At 44.7% G+C, this 16,876-nt stretch overlaps 1 protein-coding gene across 1 annotated transcript in view; it reads right to left on the bottom strand.

Annotated features, from left to right (window-relative positions):
• Positions 1-16,876, bottom strand: part of dock11 (dedicator of cytokinesis 11) — a 273,861-nt gene that overhangs the window by 81,776 nt on the left and 175,209 nt on the right. The window contains exons 36-42 of the mRNA XM_067996777.1: positions 12,945-13,011; positions 11,879-11,926; positions 9,410-9,552; positions 7,716-7,831; positions 7,370-7,504; positions 4,805-4,987; positions 1,159-1,272 (exon numbers count right to left, since the gene is read on the bottom strand). Coding sequence (XP_067852878.1) covers positions 1,159-1,272; positions 4,805-4,987; positions 7,370-7,504; positions 7,716-7,831; positions 9,410-9,552; positions 11,879-11,926; positions 12,945-13,011 — 806 coding nt within the window. The remainder of the gene's footprint in view (positions 1-1,158; positions 1,273-4,804; positions 4,988-7,369; positions 7,505-7,715; positions 7,832-9,409; positions 9,553-11,878; positions 11,927-12,944; positions 13,012-16,876) is intronic.

Genomic DNA, 16,876 nt, shown 5'->3' with positions numbered 1-16,876 from the left:
AATTTGACACCGAGCCACATAAGGCGATATCAGGTGAAAGAGGTAGGTTTTAAGGAGCGTCTTAAAGGAGGAGAGAGGGGTGAAGAGGAATTCCAAAGTTTAGGGCCTAGGCAGCTGATGGGCTGAGGCAGGGGCGGAGATGGGCGATGTTACGTGATACTGGCGGACGATCTCCCGTAGCGTTGCTTAGAACAAGTAGGAGAAGCTGATTTGTAAGGAATGCAGTGATATAGTGTAGGAGAAGGCGTGTTGAGTCGGACAGACTTTTCCTGTTCCTAGGCTATTATGTTCTACTTATAATAAATATCACCAGGATGTGCTTACTGCAATAAGGAACAGATTTGATTCAAGTGCCAGTGTATTGTTTTTTTAATTCATTTTCGTCACTGGCAAGGCCGGTATTTATTGCCCATCCCTCGTTGCCCTGAGAAGGTGGTGGTGGTGGTGTTGGTGGGCCTCGTTCTTGAACTTGTGCTGAAGGTGCTCCCACAATGTTAGGTAGGAAGTTCCAGGATTTTAAATTGCCCTATTGTAAATATAAAGAAGAATTTCCCCTTTAACTAAAGTTTAAAAAAGTCTCGTGTCTAGCACACATCCACCAGACGTGTCGCAAATATATAAAAAAGGCAGTGATTTCATCCTGTATTTTGTTTACATTGATAACTGTCCTCTCCCCAAAGAGAGGAGTCTGGGATGTACAAGCATTTAGCGTTTAAGGCTGTATTCTTAAAGGGACAAGCCAGGTTAGAGACAGCTCTGTCCTAGTAGCTAAACATCACAGACTCACTCTAGATTTCCTGTTTCGAGCATGGAAGAGGGAGAAAGTTTAAATTGAACCGCTTTATGCAGTGGGTACTAAACGTGTATCACAGACTGACCAGGGAGGGAGAAAGCATGGAAAAATTCAAGGGAGAATTAGAGAGACAACTGAGGGAGAGTTCAATTGAGCGAGATTTGGCTTTGGGGCCAGTCAGTTGGAGTGTTGAGAATTTTTTCCCCTGTGCTGTAGTTTGTTTTGTATCCGTGAGCAATAACGTGGGAGGTCAGCTAGGGTAGTTTACTCGCACTGATGGCAGAGGTACAGGAGCTGAAGGAACACGCACTTCTGCATCAGACGGCACAGTGTGTTACATTTAAAGCAACGAAGCCTATACGTACCTTCAAAGCCTTGTCACTATTGGCAAAGTTGTTGATAATAGAAAGTGAATCTTGGAACCGGGATCCCCCAGTTAGAACCACATCAGCTATCAGCCGACTCACTGCGATTATAATCTGAAATGGGAATAAAACACATCATTTATACATTCTCCACACAGATTGCCGAGATAGATCAAGATGACCAGCCTGGGACAGAACTACAAGAACTCCAACAATTTAAAATTCTTCAACTGAAAGATTCTTTTTAATCTCTTGCCGGTTGAAAATCTGGTGATCCATTAGATTACACAATGTGAGTTAGTGTGAGACGGGCTAGAGTTAGATTAGATTTCACTGTTTTATTCTGTTAGCAGTGCCAGTGTTGGATTAGTGACACTGCAGCTTGCTTCGCTTCCTGGTTGATTTTAATCACGCTAAGTAAACTTCAACCCTGCAACCACCTGATGCTAACTGGTACTGTAACCGGTTGGGCTGCGGCCGGTGTTAACTGGTACTGTAACCTGTTGGGATGTGCCTGGTGGTAACTAGTACTGTAACTGGTTGGGCTGTGCCTGGTGCTAACTAGTACTGTAACCGGTTGGGCAATGGCCGGTGCTAACTAGTACTGTAGCCAGTTGGGCAATGCCAGGTGCTAACTAGTACTGTAACCAGCTGGACAACGGCCAGTGCTAACTAATACTGTAGCAGGTTGGGCAATGGCCAGTGCTAACTAGTACTGTAGCCGGTTGGGCAATGCCAGGTGCTACCTAGTACTGTAACTGGTTGGGCAATGCCAGGTGCTAACTAGTACTGTAACTGGTTGGGCAATAACAGGTGCTAACTAGTACTGTAGCCGGTTGGGCAATGACCAGTGCTAACTAGTACTGTAGCCGGTTGGGCAGTGCCAGGTGCTAACTAGTTCTGTAACTGGTTGGGCAATGACTGGTGCTAACTTGTACTGTAGCCAGTTGGGCAATGCCAGGTGCTAACTAGTACTGTAACTGGTTGGGAGGTGCCAGGTGCTAACTAGTACTGTAGCTGGTTGGGCAATGACCAGTGCTAACTAGTACTGTAACCGGTTGGGCAATGCCAGGTGCTAACTAGTACTGTAACTGGTTGGGCAGTGCCAGGTGCTAACTGGTACTGTAGCCTTTTGGGCACTGCCAGGTGCTAACTAGTACTGTAGCCGGTTGGGCAATGCCAGGTGCTAACTAGTATTGTAGCTGGTTGGGCAATGACCAGTGCTAACTAGTACTGTAACCGGTTGGGCAATGCCAGGTGCTAACTAGTACTGTAACTGGTTGTGCAATGCCAGGTGCTAACTAGTACTGTAACTGGTTGGGAGACGCCAGGTGCTAACTAGTACTGTAGCTGGTTGGGCAATGACCAGTGCTAACTAGTACTGTAACCAGTTGGGCAATGCCAGGTGCTAACTAGTACTGTAACTGGTTGTGCAATGCCAGGTGCTAACTAGTACTGTAACTGGTTGGGAGATTCCAGGTGCTAACTAGTACCGTAGTTGGTTGGGCAATGACCAGTGCTAACTAATACTGTAACCGGTTGGCCAATGCCAGGTGCTAAATAGTCCTGTAGCCGGTTGGGCAATGCCAGGTGCTAACTAGTACTGTAGCCGGTTAGGCACTGACTGGTGCTAACTAGTACTGTAGCCAGTTGGGCAATGACCGATGCTAACTCGTATTGTAACTGGTTGGGCAATATCAGGTGCTAACTAGTACTGTAGCTGGTTAGGCAATGACTGGTGCTAACTAGTATTGTAGCCTTTTGGGCACTGCCAGGTGCTAACTAGTACTGTAGCCGGTTGGGCAATGACAGGTGCTAACTAGTATTGTAACTAGTTGGGCAATGCCAGGTGCTAACTAGTACTGTAGCCGGTTGGGCAATGCCAGGTGCTAACTAGTATTGTAACTGGTTGGTCAATGTCAGGTGCTAACTAGTACTGTAGCCGGTTGGGCAGTGCCAGGTGCTAACAAGTACTGTAGCCGGTTGGGCAATGTCCGGTGCTAACTAGTACTATAACCAGTTGAGCAATGACCGGTGCTAACTAGTATTGTAACTGGTTGGGCAATGACCAGTGCTAACTAGTACTGTAGCCAGTTGGGCAATGCCAGGTGCTAACTAGTACTGTAGCCAGTTGGGCAATGCCAGGTGCTAACTAGTGGTGTAACTAGTTGGGCAATGCCAGGTGCTAACTAGTACTGTAACAAGCTGGACAACGGCCAGTGCTAACTAGTACTGTAGCAGGTTGGGCAATGGCCAATGCTAACTAGTACTGTAGCCGGTTGGGCACTGCCAGGTGCTAACTAGTACTGTAGCCGGTTGGGCAATGCCAGGTGCTAACAAGTACTGTAGCCGGTTGGGCACTGCCAGGTGCTAACTAGTACTGTAGCCGGTTGGGCAATGGGCAGTGCTAACTAGTACTGTAGCCGGTTGGGCACTGCCAGGTGCTAACTAGTACTGTAGCCGGTTGGGCAATGCCAGGTGCTAACTAGTACTGTAGCCGGTTGGGCAATGCCAGGTGCTAACAAGTACTGTAGCCGGTTGGGCAATGTCCGGTGCTAACTAGTACTATAACCGGTTGGGCAATGCCAGGTGCTAACTAGTGGTGTAACTAGTTGGGCAATGCCAGGTGCTAACTAGTACTGTAACCAGCTGGACAACGGCCAGTGCTAACTAGTACTGTAGCAGGTTGGGCAATGGCCAATGCTAACTAGTACTGTAGCCGGTTGGGCACTGCCAGGTGCTAACTAGTACTGTAGCCGGTTGGGCAATGCCAGGTGCTAACAAGTACTGTAGCCGGTTGGGCAATGCCAGGTGCTAACAAGTACTGTAGCCGGTTGGGCACTGCCAGGTGCTAACTAGTACTGTAGCCGGTTGGGCAATGCCAGGTGCTAACAAGTACTGTAGCCGGTTGGGCAATGTCCGGTGCTAACTAGTACTATAACCGTTTGGGCAATGACCGGTGCTAACTAGTACTGTAACCAGTTGGGCAATGGTCAGCTCAGGGCACCAGGTTTGGGCTGAAAGCCACCCCACAAGGCATCATTGGACTGCCACTTTGTAATTATTGATCACTGGGTTGCACTGATCATTTGGGGCTTTGACGAAATGGATCACGAGAACCAGATTCCACCAGATGTGTCGATTATTGTAGATTAAAATCACAGAGAAAAATCTTTTGACAACCCGATGTAAATGTTTACATTTTTGGCAGGTACGTTTTAAAAAAAAAAGCAAGTTTCCTCTAATCTCCAATGCTTGTTCTAACAGTTCTATTAGTTATAAAATCTGTACAAGAAGCATTTTCATCTGGTTCTTCGTTTATTGAACATGGAACGTTCTTTTACTTTTTGGATAACCTGATGTGAAACTAAATCCTTCCCTTAATGCCGAGCAGCATGAGTTGACTTGGATCAGTGGGATTATTGCACAGCTGTGAAAGGTGCAAGTGTTGCTGCATGTGTGGGTAAATTGTGACACTGATGCTCACAAGAAGGAAGTTGTATTCATGTAGCACCATATCGGGTCTGAAAGGATGTTTCAAAGCACGTTACAGGGCAGCGATTCTGGGTACAACGCTTGCAAGATCGGAATGTGCAGGCCAGAGAGTTCAACCTGCCGGTTTAAAATGCTTCAGTCGGGGACTGACCTGTAGGTGGGTTCTCAGAAAGGTCCTTTTCTTGGTGTACTCAAAGTTGTTCCTCATCAGCAAGTAGAGGAGTGCAGAGGCCTCGCTTCGAGTTGAGCTTAGTTTCGATGTGCAACCCTTCAGGACTTCGTAACAGAATGTGGCACAGATGCTGTCTCTTCCTTTAAAAAATGCTGTTGGGAACTGGAGGGGAGAGGGAGGGCGTGAAAAAAAAAATCATCAAACTAAATGAATCGTAACTCTGTATTTTGAAGGGTGCATTTTTACTGCAGTGACTGGGCCTAGACCTTAAGAGTTGCCAACCCTCCAGGATTGTCCTGGAGTCTCCCGGAATTGAGGGTTAATCTCCAGGACACTGCTGCAAGGAATCCTGGAGAAAAATCATTGGGGCGTTAAACAAATTTGTGCTTTTTTCCCCATTTTGTTTGAACGCTTTCATTTGATTGGAGATGGGGGGGGGGGGGAGAAAAGGCTGTTTGATTGACAGTGACGTTTAATCCAATTGGGTAACAAAGAGTCTGTTCCCTTTCCAATTGGCCGTAGGAAGGCATTGAGCCTGGAGGATGGACCAATGGCGGGATTGGGGGATGAGGTGGTTTGAGGTGGGAGGTCATGTGATGAAACCTCCAGAAATATACCCAACCAGAGATGGCAACCCTACCAGAACTGGGGCTTGCAGTTTGGGTTCTAGCCGGGCAGTACCGTGTTTACAATGCTTGGTTCCTGTCAGGCTGGATTTCTCCCAATAGTTAGAAGTTTAAATGTTTAGAGAGTTGTGGAGGGGAGAGACAGAGTTCTCTAATCATTCACATCCAGGGTCTAACATCCAGCAACCAAGCATTCCATAAACCAGGTTTGGTAGCACACTGGAATTGCTCTCGGTCCGGAGTCCTACCCATGCAGTGAGAGAATAATCTCTTCGGTGAGTCTCACCCTGTTCCACAAGTCAGATCCTGACTCCAGATTTACACTGCAGACCTAGGGTCGCTGAAAGTGTAAACCAGGTTTGGCACCAACACAAGGTCTACAAATGTAAATGAACCCAATATTGGAGAATGAACAATTTCATCAACATCCTGCTACCATTTAAAAATCAACACGCTCATCAAAAGAAAGCCAAGTGTGGATTACTGACGAACAGCACAACGAGGAACAGGTTTAGTTTAACTTCCCAATAACTTCAGGTATTTGACATTTCCTCCCCAAACAGTATGCTTGTGTTAGAAGCATAACCACTTGGTTGGAGTCAGTTAGAATTCTGACCCTCACTCAATATATACTTTTATACTTATGCCCAGCAAAGGTTCTCTAGATTAAAAAAAAACATACTTTTCTTCAGGTTCTGAAAGGTTTCGCACTAACTCCATCATAAAAACTGGAGAAGTACATGATTTAAAAAAACATTTTCTGCCCTCCCCCATCAAGGCGATTGGGACCAGAATGATTCTCCACTTTGGGCCCTCAGTGTCAGCATCAAACACAATGAGGAGCAGAGTCACCCTTTCTCCCCCACTCCTTGCCATCCCTTTCTTTTGTTGAACAAACAACTATTGCAGCCGCAAAGTAACAGAGCTGGCGGATTTGCCCCATTTCCCAGTCACGTACATGAGGCAGAACATGAAGGGGCTGCTCCTGCTCACACTAGCCCCAGTTTCAATCTAACCCGCCCGGGGGGGGGGATGGAGCGGGTTCCGGTCGGACACCTGATTTGCACTTCACCCGATTCTACTCTCCACTGAGGTTGAAAGAGTAAAATCGGACGGGGTGTAAGTCGGGTATCAGGCCCTCAGGTGGGTTAGGTTAAATTTAGGGCTATGGTCTCTTAAAATGATAGAAAAACTGTTCAGTACTCAGTTGGTTAGGGTCAGTTGTCAATTTAACTGTATATTTTATAAGACTAACCGAATACATCTAAAAGTGGCATAAAGCATAATTTTAACAATTTCTGCACTTTTGCCCCTTTTTATAGGATAGGGACGTTAGAAACAGGAGGAGACCATTTAGTCCCTCGAGCCTGTTCCACCATTCTATTAGATCATGACTGATCTGTACCTCAACTCCATTTGCCCTCCTTTGCTCCATATCCTTTGATACCCTTACCCAACAAAAATCTATCGATCTCAGTCTTGAAAGCTCCAACTGATCCCCCAGCATCCACAGCCTTTTGGGGGGGGGAAAGAGTTCCAGATTTTCACTAGCCTTGGTATGAAAAAGTGCTTCCTGATTTCAATCCTAAATGGCCTAGCTCTAATTTTAAGATTATGCCCCCTTGTTCTTGATTCCCCCACCAGAGGAAATAGTTTCTCTGTATCTACCCTATCGAATCCTTTTAACATTTTAAACACCTCGATCAGATCACCCCTCAATCTCCAATACTCAAGGAAGTATATAAATGAGCTAACACCTCAACTACAATAACCAAGAGGGAGGTCTTCAGACAAACACGGTAAGCATTTGTACATGTTTATCTCTGTCATTTCAGGGCTATCATTAGAATTAGCAGGTTTGTTCACATACAGCGTAGAGTTTACACATCACGAAATGGAAGAAAGGCTAAGTGATTACCTTGCTGATGAAGGCTCGTAAAGATGCAAACGCATGCTTCATGGCCGTTTCAGACTGACCATTGGTCAGCAAGAGGAGGATGTCAAACACTTTCTTCATCAGCGGGTTATGCCCGTCATCTTCTACAAGTTGGTTCTGAGAGAGGAACAGATTTCAAAATAGTGGATTACACCAACAACCAGACTTAATTGAATTCAATTTGGCAGGATTTGAACTCACGACCTCTCAGGTCGCTAGTCCAGTACTATAACCAGTAGGCTACCCTACCTTTCCATAAGACAGAGAAAGAATGTGCACTGGAGTTAAATGTGGATTTTCATAGGAAAAAAAATGACCTGTTGCTAACCTTGAAATTTTGAATGAAGTACGACACAGAGTCCAAAACTGTGAGACACACTTCAGTGGCCAAGTTACCTTCCAACAAAGACTGGTGGCTAATGTCCGCTTCACCCATTCCGAAATCTGTGTAAAGATACGGGAATACCGGTCAAAAAACAATTTCAAATCCAAGGAAATATTCCACTAACAACCCTAAAATAACATCAGGCTCAGTGATCAGGGTATTGGGAAGGAGGCTGGTGATGAATTAAAGCAAAGAGATTAGCTGTCATAAACTGATCACTTCACGACAGAGTCCTACATTTGTTTGCAGCCTCTTTCAGTCTGATTAACTGCATTTTAACCGTCTACGTCTGCGTGCCAGCATTAAATCAGAAAAAAATGTGATTGTTTTTCTATACTTAAATAATCTGCGGATTAACAAATGCTCAACCACCAACCCCCCCACCCCGCCCAGTGTCAATTTAGCACTAGAGATATTTCAATCAAAATGGCACGGATTACATAATTGCTTTGAAGCTTCCTCATACCCATTACAATTTCTGTACATTACGAAACTGAATGAGCAGTGTTCAAGACAATTTCGCAACCAGAGGGTGAAGCTATGCAAAGCATTTTGGGTATCGAGCGATGCAGTAGTGGCAGTAGAACTCGGGAGTTAGGTCTGCACCTTTGGGGAAAAGCGTGCAATCCAGACCATTCCCTTCGGAACTTAAAGATTAACCCGCCAGCAGCAGAGCTCTGCATTTACAGCCAATCAGAACTCCTCTGCACAGGCCTCAACAACAACGTGCAGTCAGTAGTATAACTCCAGTCGGCCAGATTTGCATCACACTCAGAACATCAGTCTGAGACCAATAATTGCATTTATATAGCAGCTTTATCGTAATAAAGATCTCTCAGTGCCTTATGGAAGGGAAACTGGGTGGGGGGAGGAAAGTGGGCCCTAGAAGATCTGGTGAGGTTACTGATGGTTTTTTGAAGAGGTTTTAGGGATTTAGGGGCCAAGATCCAGAGGTCAGGGGTGAGAGGGTACAGCACGAACTGCAGTTTAAATCAAAGTATGAAGGATCCTTCATTCAAATGTTAATATCCATGGGATTAAAATTCTGCAAATGCATCTTCAATTGTATCAGCAAATGGCTTCTCCTCTCCTCAAACAGACCGTTATTACAGAATGAGAGGGTGTGTAGCCAGGATCCATCTCATCAGTTGCCCAACGAACAGATTCATATCGAAGAAGGAAGACACATTTAATTTCAGGTGCAGATCAAGCATTTTGTTTGTAAGTATAGATTGTTGGGTCAGATTAAAAGGAGTTGAGATAACATTTTTCTGTTATGAGAGCTATTTAAACTCCCCAGAAATGAGATCATTTTATCACACCTCATCTTTGCCGTAAAGGGGGGATTTATTTTTAAGTAAAATAAAAACGACATGACTGCGTAACAATGTTAAATGTACTTTACAGGATTACATACAACTCGCTAAAGAGGATGTGAGTATTGTGGTGTTGGAAACTATTGTATTTGAAGGGGTCTGTCTACGTTGTTGAACAGCAGCCTGCAATAGCCAGAGGTAAGTGCACCATTAAGAGAAGCCCCCGCCTCACCCAAGCAGCCATGACTTATTATTCTCCCAGTGTCAGTTCATTGAATATGTAGTACAAAGAGATAAGGAAATGTGTGGGTGTGGACATACTGTGGTTAAGGGTGAACGAGCTGTCAACATGACCAAGCTGCTGAAGCCTGGCGTGCATCGCTCCTGCTCGGCTCCGAAGAGCTGGCATGGTTTGGGACCTCCTCTCAGACGCAGAATGTTTGGAGCCCAGTCCTTCTTGAATCCTTAAAACAAAAGTTAAATTATACACTCCTTTATCATTGAGCAAGAAACATCTCATTGAACATGTAAGAAATCCTTAGCGCATAATAGACATATTACTTGTTGTATTAGAAACTGCAATTTTAAAGTTTTTCGCACTCGAGCTAAAACTGCTGGGAGATAAAAAAAAAATGTATGAGAACAATATTTATAACTGCAATTCAGCTCAGTTTGTGGCCAAATATATTTACACGTATGAACAGAGCAAGAATCCACTTCCAGAGTTTCCACTATAATGGGGATTTGAGAAGCTGGCAGCACTAAAGAACGAAAGAACAAACTTGCATTTCTATAGCGACTTTCACAACCTCAGGATGTCCCAAAGGGCTTTGCAGCCAATGAAGTACTTCTGATGTGGAGTGGGATCTTTTACATCCACCTGAAGGGGCTGACAGGGCCTCGGTTTAACGTCTCATTATGGGCTGCTAGTTCACGAGGACAGAAGGGTTGACGGTGGGGTTTTTTTTTTTTGAGCAGGGGGTTGTTGGCAGATTCGAAGGGGAGGGGGACGGTATCTGAGGCGAGGGAACCGTTCACAATATCAGTTAACATGGGGGTCAGGAAGGGAAGTTGTATGGCCTGCAGTTTAGTGCGAATAGGGTCAAAGGAGCAGGAAATGGGTCTGATGGAGGAGGTGAGCTCAGAGAGGGCACGGGCAGAGTAAGAATATCGGAAATAGGGAAAAATTGACATTTTTCTTAATGCTACTAACCATCATGCTCTGCAGGCTGTGTGGCTTATTTTGCTAAATTGTAAACGGTAAACCTTTGACTAGTGACAGAACTTGTCACCCTCCTCGCTAGAGAAGGCAGCTACGTGATAAAAAAACAATAATCCAAAGATAGCAATAAGACCAGGACCATGGCTAGATAACTAGATAAAGCTATCTTGAAAAGGGTCTTGAGGTTAAATAAGTAATGTTAAAACAAATGGACCATCTTGAATTCTTTGAAAAATAACTTTGTTAATCTATAAGGGTCTTATGAATATTGCTCCATATATGGTGTGAGGTTCCTGCTGGGGGGACATAAAAACCCAACATCTTTTGAGCTCAGGGCAGAGGAATCAGTGAAGACCTCCCAGCTGTCGAAAGAACACCTTTGCTGCCTGAAGATGACACCGCAGTCAGAAAACACCCGACTAACAGCAGACTTCCTCACTGTCGGAAAACTCGAAACAACCATGTTGCCAACTTAATTAGGACCTCTGCCCAGAGATCAAACGGGGTAATATTGTTTTGATCTTTGTTGTCTAAATATTTGATACCTTTACATGTTTGATGTGACTATTAATAAATGAGACGCTGATTACCATTTGGTGTCAGCACCGAATCTGTTACTGCGGGGGAGATGGGACAGAAGCTGGAGACAGATGTGGCTAGGGGGTGGGGGAAAGCAGCAGAGGCAGCTGAACGGATGGTCACAATCTTGTTGCTAAAGAGGTCCATGAGTTCCTTATGCTTGTTGCTGGAGATGAGGGTAGAGGGGGCAGGGGAGAGTGGTTTAAGGAGATGGCTGGTGGTGGAGGAGAGGCAGGGGATTATCTGTGCTCTCCAGAGTGATCCTGGAGCGGTGGGCAGTAGCGCTTGATGTGGTCCAGCTCGGATCTGGTGATGGTTGGCTAAGCCAGTTGTGTGCCAGACCTGCTCTAGTCTACCCCCCCAGGATATGGGGAAGCGAAGATGGAACAACATCCCAGGGGTAACAACCGGGATGAGAGAAAGTAAGAGTATTGTTGGTGACAAGGGCATCAAAGGTGGAGGTGAGGGAGTGGTTGAGCAGTAGTATTGGCCACAGAAATATTGTGGTGAATAGAAGGCCAAAGGCTGGGCAGTTTGGAGTTTGAAAATGTCATTATAAGTGACTTGGGGGAGAGTTTTATCCAGGGGAGGATGCAGAAGGAAGTGGGGTTGGAATGGGGTAGGAGGATGTGGATGGTGAGGGACACAAGGAAGTAGACAGGGATGGCCTCGTCAGAGATCGAGATCAAGGGAGCAGAGAGGCAAGTTCGAGGAGGGAGCCAATAAAGTGAGTAGGAGAGTTTATATGGAAGGAGAAGTTTAGGGAGAATAATCTCTCAGTCACTCCCCATACACTGTAATATTTCTCTTTCTTAAGCAAATATCTAAGCAACTTTGTGTTAGAAATTGGCACCATGTCTCCATCCCATACAGTAAATGAAAGGTTAAGGAAACAACCTTTTTATTTAGTTTTAATTTGATAAAACACTCTTAACCAAATATACTTCTTGATATGGCACACGTGCTTTCATTGAAACAGTTCACAATACCTTATTATGTGTCTTCTTCCTATGTATCTAAACTGATAAAGGCACATCCTGGAACAACAGAACAGTAAATTATTTCTGTGTTTCTATGGTTTACTTTAGTCACATTCTTCAGGCTGCAAAATCCCATAATTCTATCTGAAAAGTTTAAAATTACACATAGCCTGAAAAAGTGAGGTCAAAGGTGACTTTGCCATTTAAAAAACAATCATCCATTGAGTGATCTCAACCATTTCTAGCTCACACACAGGTAGAAGCTTTGTTAACACACAGGTCTCAATAGTCATTGCAGCAAATAATGGGATTGAAAACATTCAGACAGGTCATTTAGAGAATGTATGAGGAAGACGACTGTGCCTAATATAGGCTGCACTATGAAACACTATTACAAACACTAGAGGCTGCACTACAAGTCACTATTACACATGCTCGAGGCTGCACTAACAGTCATTATTACAAACACTAGAGGCTGCACTGTTAGTGTTTGTAATAGTGACTGTTAGTGCAGCCTCTAGTGTTTGTAATAGTGACTGTTAGTGCAGCCTCTAGTGTTTGTAATAGTGACTGTTAGTGCAGCCTCTAGTCACTATTACACATACTGGAGGCTGCACAAAGTCACTGTTACAAAGAGTTTCGTAGGTTTATTGCACAATATCCGATGACATGACTCTGCAAAGTGCTAGTTACTCCCACCCAATGATTCAAACAGCTCGACCTCCAGTTGTGTGGTTCATCTGAACCCTTCACTATTATTTCCGGATGTGATTTGTGTCCCGATTAAATGGCACACTTGGCATCAGAGCGGCACCATCTCCTGTATTGCATCCATCACCAGAATGTGTGGGCAATACCCCTCCGGTCCGAATCGGAGCTCCAGTGATGGTCGCAGGACCACATGGACCACTGATACATCGAAGTTACAACACGGAAACAGGCCGACTTGTGTCAGTGATTACCCCCCCCCCCACACAAGGGAATACTCCAACACAACTCTAATTTTGAAATGGAAATTCAAAAAAAATAAACCATGCAGCTTCCTTCCTTGTAACATTCTCTAAATTGTACTTACTCCAAAATGGTGAGATAGTCCATTAGTTCTTGAGGGGACATTTTGTTCCAGTATGCCAACAGAGCATCTTAAAAAATAAAATAAAAGCTGGTTTATGGCTCGTTAAAGACTAAAATGTTACATCACATATTTTCAATAAGTGTACAGCATACAGCATACTGGGGTTATTGGTAACAGCAGAAATATTACATTAAGAGAGTCAGATTCTATCACAATTTTAAGGTAAAAAGTAACGTTTCAAAATCAAGGCCCATTATTCCCAATACAAATGGCCCTCACCTTAATTTACTAGTTGGAGACATCAATGTACAGTGTTCTGTCAAACCGCACCTTCAGGGCTTTGTCCGCGTTTTATATATTCATTCTCGGGGTATGGGCGTCGGTGGCAAGGACACCATTTCTTGCCCAACCCTAGTTGCCATTGAGGGTCTGTTAGACCACTTCAGAGGGAAGTTAAGAGTCAATCACCTTGGTGTGGGACTGGAGTCACATATAGGCCAGACTGGGCAAGGACAGCAGGTTTCCTTCCCTTCCTGAAGGACATTAGTGAACCTGATCTCTGGTTTCCCTCAGTCTCAGGTGCACAATCTTTGTGCTCATTTACTGCAATATTCACTTTGTTTCATTTCCTCGCTCCCAACCTGATTCACTCCCTGTGCAACAGGGCCCCTGTGCTTCTTCAGGTGCCATATTCCGGGAGTGCAACAGCACCAGTTCTGCCTCATGAAGAACTTTAAAATTTTCCTCATTAATTTACAAGGATATGTTACCCTAAGTGCCGACTCCTACGCAGCCTTGGGAGAGCGGGACTGAGACTCACGGACCGGCCACGTTTATAAACACACGTTCAACCACAGTAGCAGCCTGACCTCTTGCTCTCCTGCCCAGTGGTGAACTGCCTTCAAACAGCCTCAGGAGAGTCTTGGGTCTAAGCTGGCCAATTGCTGAAATTCAATGGACTCATGCAAGTACAGGGTGTGTTCAGAAGCTCAACATTTCCTTTTTCTTATAAGCCTGCCTGCCTCTCACACGAAGACAAGTATTCACTGAGCATTCGTAGATTGGTGGGTTGGCGTGGAAGAGTGGACGCAGCACTGGGGAACTCAGGGGCGCTTAAGAGATAATTCAAATATCTGACACTCCATGAAGTCCCCTTACCAGTCACCAAAAACACCAATGATGGCCTCCTCACTGAGAGTGACTTGACCTGAATTATATAGAACTACATAGAAATTACAACACGGAAACAGGCCGTGTGCTCACCCTGATCCCATGTCCCTTCTCCTTCAACCATCTATTTAACCTATTCTTAAACGTTGACATAGTCTCTGCTTCAATCACTAACTCTGGTAATACACTCCACAGCCTCACAACCCTCTAGAAAGGTTTCTCTTGCTCTCTGCCTAAACATCATATCTATATCCTTTTGTTCTAGACCCCTCAACCACTGGAAACAGTCTGTTTCTATCTACTCTGTCACATTCCTTCATAATTTTGAACACCTTAAGTCACCCCTTAATCTCCTCCATTCTAATGAAAACAGCTCCAATTTTTCACTTCTTTCTTTGTGTTTGTGTTTCCTCACACCAAGCAGCATCCCAGTGAATCTGTGCTGTACCCTCTATAACCTCAACATCCTTCCTATAGCGTGGAGCCCAAAACTGTACACTGTGGTCTTATTAAGGTTTATATCGATTCACTATTACATCTCGACTTTTATATTCTATATCCCTTGCCACAAAACCCAGGATTCCATTTGCTATTTTTTATGGCCTGACCCACTCGAGGTGTTGCTTTTAATGTCTTGTGAACCTGAGCCCCCAAATCCATCGCACAGCCTTTCACCATTCAGAGTATATTTACCAAAATATACCACCTCTTAGTTACTGACATTGAATTCCAATTGCCACTTTTTTGCCCATTCCACCATTTTATCCAAACCCTCTTGCAGCTTCCTTTGGTTCTCAGAACTAGTCCTGTGCCCTTCCTGGATCGTGACCCACTTGGACTGGTGGAACCATGATGATAATATCTCTGTGTAACTGCTGCAGTCAACACAACACTCTCAAAACCAACATATTAAGATATATATTGGAGGCCATGTCGACAACACCACCATGAGATAATTCCTCCTGCCAGTAAATACATCATGCGCCATAAATAAAGTGGGTCCTCCTACTACTTCCAGAGTGAGGAGTGACAGTGTGCATGTCCCAAGCAAATACACACGCAGGATTCCGTTCTTTTATACTTACACTGGCAGAAGCAGCTTTAATTTATTTGCTTTGCTTCCTCCCTCGTGGCAAATTGCTCAGTTCTTTCAGACAACCTCGGGACAGCCTTGGGTCTGAGCTGGTGATTTGCAGATATTCAATGCTCCAAACTGCTCAGGTTTGTCCTTTTTCTTTTTAAGCCAGTCCCATTCCTTACACCAAAGTATTCCCAGTCCCATTCCTTACACCAAAGTATTCCCAGTCCCATTCCTTACACCAAAGTATTCCCAGTCCCATTCCTTACACCAGACAAAGTATTCCCAGTCCCATTCCTTACACCAGACAAAGTATTCCCAGTCCCATTCCTTACACCAAAGTATTCCCAGTCCCATTCCTTACACCAAAGTATTCCCAGTCCCATTCCTTACACCAAAGTATTCCCAGTCCCATTCCTTACACCAAAGTATTCCCAGTCCCATTCCTTACACCAAAGTATTCCCAGTCCCATTCCTTACACCAAAGTATTCCCAGTCCCATTCCTTACACCAAAGTATTCCCAGTCCCATTCCTTACACCAGACAAAATATTCCCAGTCCCATTCCTTACACCAAAGTATTCCCAGTCCCATTCCTTACACCAAAGTATTCCCAGTCCCATTCCTTACACCAAAGTATTCCCAGTCCCATTCCTTACACCAAAGTATTCCCAGTCCCATTCCTTACACCAAAGTATTCCCAGTCCCATTCCTTACACCAAAGTATTCCCAGTCCCATTCCTTACACCAAAGTATTCCCAGTCCCATTCCTTACACCAAAGTATTCCCAGTCCCATTCCTTACACCAGACAAAGTATTCCCAGTCCCATTCCTTACACCAAAGTATTCCCAGTCCCATTCCTTACACCAAAGTATTCCCAGTCCCATTCCTTACACCAAAGTATTCCCAGTCCCATTCCTTACACCAAAGTATTCCCAGTCCCATTCCTTACACCAAAGTATTCCCAGTCCCATTCCTTACACCAAAGTATTCCCAGTCCCATTCCTTACACCAAAGTATTCCCAGTCCCATTCCTTACACCAAAGTATTCCCAGTCCCATTCCTTACACCAAAGTATTCCCAGTCCCATTCCTTACACCAGACAAAGTATTCCCAGTCCCATTCCTTACACCAAAGTATTCCCAGTCCCATTCCTTACACCAAAGTATTCCCAGTCCCATTCCTTACACCAAAGTATTCCCAGTCCCATTCCTTACACCAGACAAAGTATTCCCAGTCCCATTCCTTACACCAGACAAAGTATTCCCAGTCCCATTCCTTACACCAAAGTATTCCCAGTCCCATTCCTTACACCAAAGTATTCCCAGTCCCATTCCTTACACCAAAGTATTCCCAGTCCCATTCCTTACACCAAAGTATTCCCAGTCCCATTCCTTACACCAAAGTATTCCCAGTCCCATTCCTTACACCAAAGTATTCCCAGTCCCATTCCTTACACCAGACAAAATATTCCCAGTCCCATTCCTTACACCAAAGTATTCCCAGTCCCATTCCTTACACCAAAGTATTCCCAGTCCCATTCCTTACACCAAAGTATTCCCAGTCCCATTCCTTACACCAAAGTATTCCCAGTCCCATTCCTTACACCAAAGTATTCCCAGTCCCATTCCTTACACCAAAGTATTCCCAGTCCCATTCCTTACACCAAAGTATTCCCAGTCCC

This window comes from Heptranchias perlo, chromosome 15, assembly GCF_035084215.1.
Source record: "Heptranchias perlo isolate sHepPer1 chromosome 15, sHepPer1.hap1, whole genome shotgun sequence".
Lineage (NCBI taxonomy): Eukaryota > Metazoa > Chordata > Chondrichthyes > Hexanchiformes > Hexanchidae > Heptranchias > Heptranchias perlo.
Note: the sequence above shows the minus strand (reverse complement) of the source record. Positions and strands in the feature narration are given on the sequence as shown.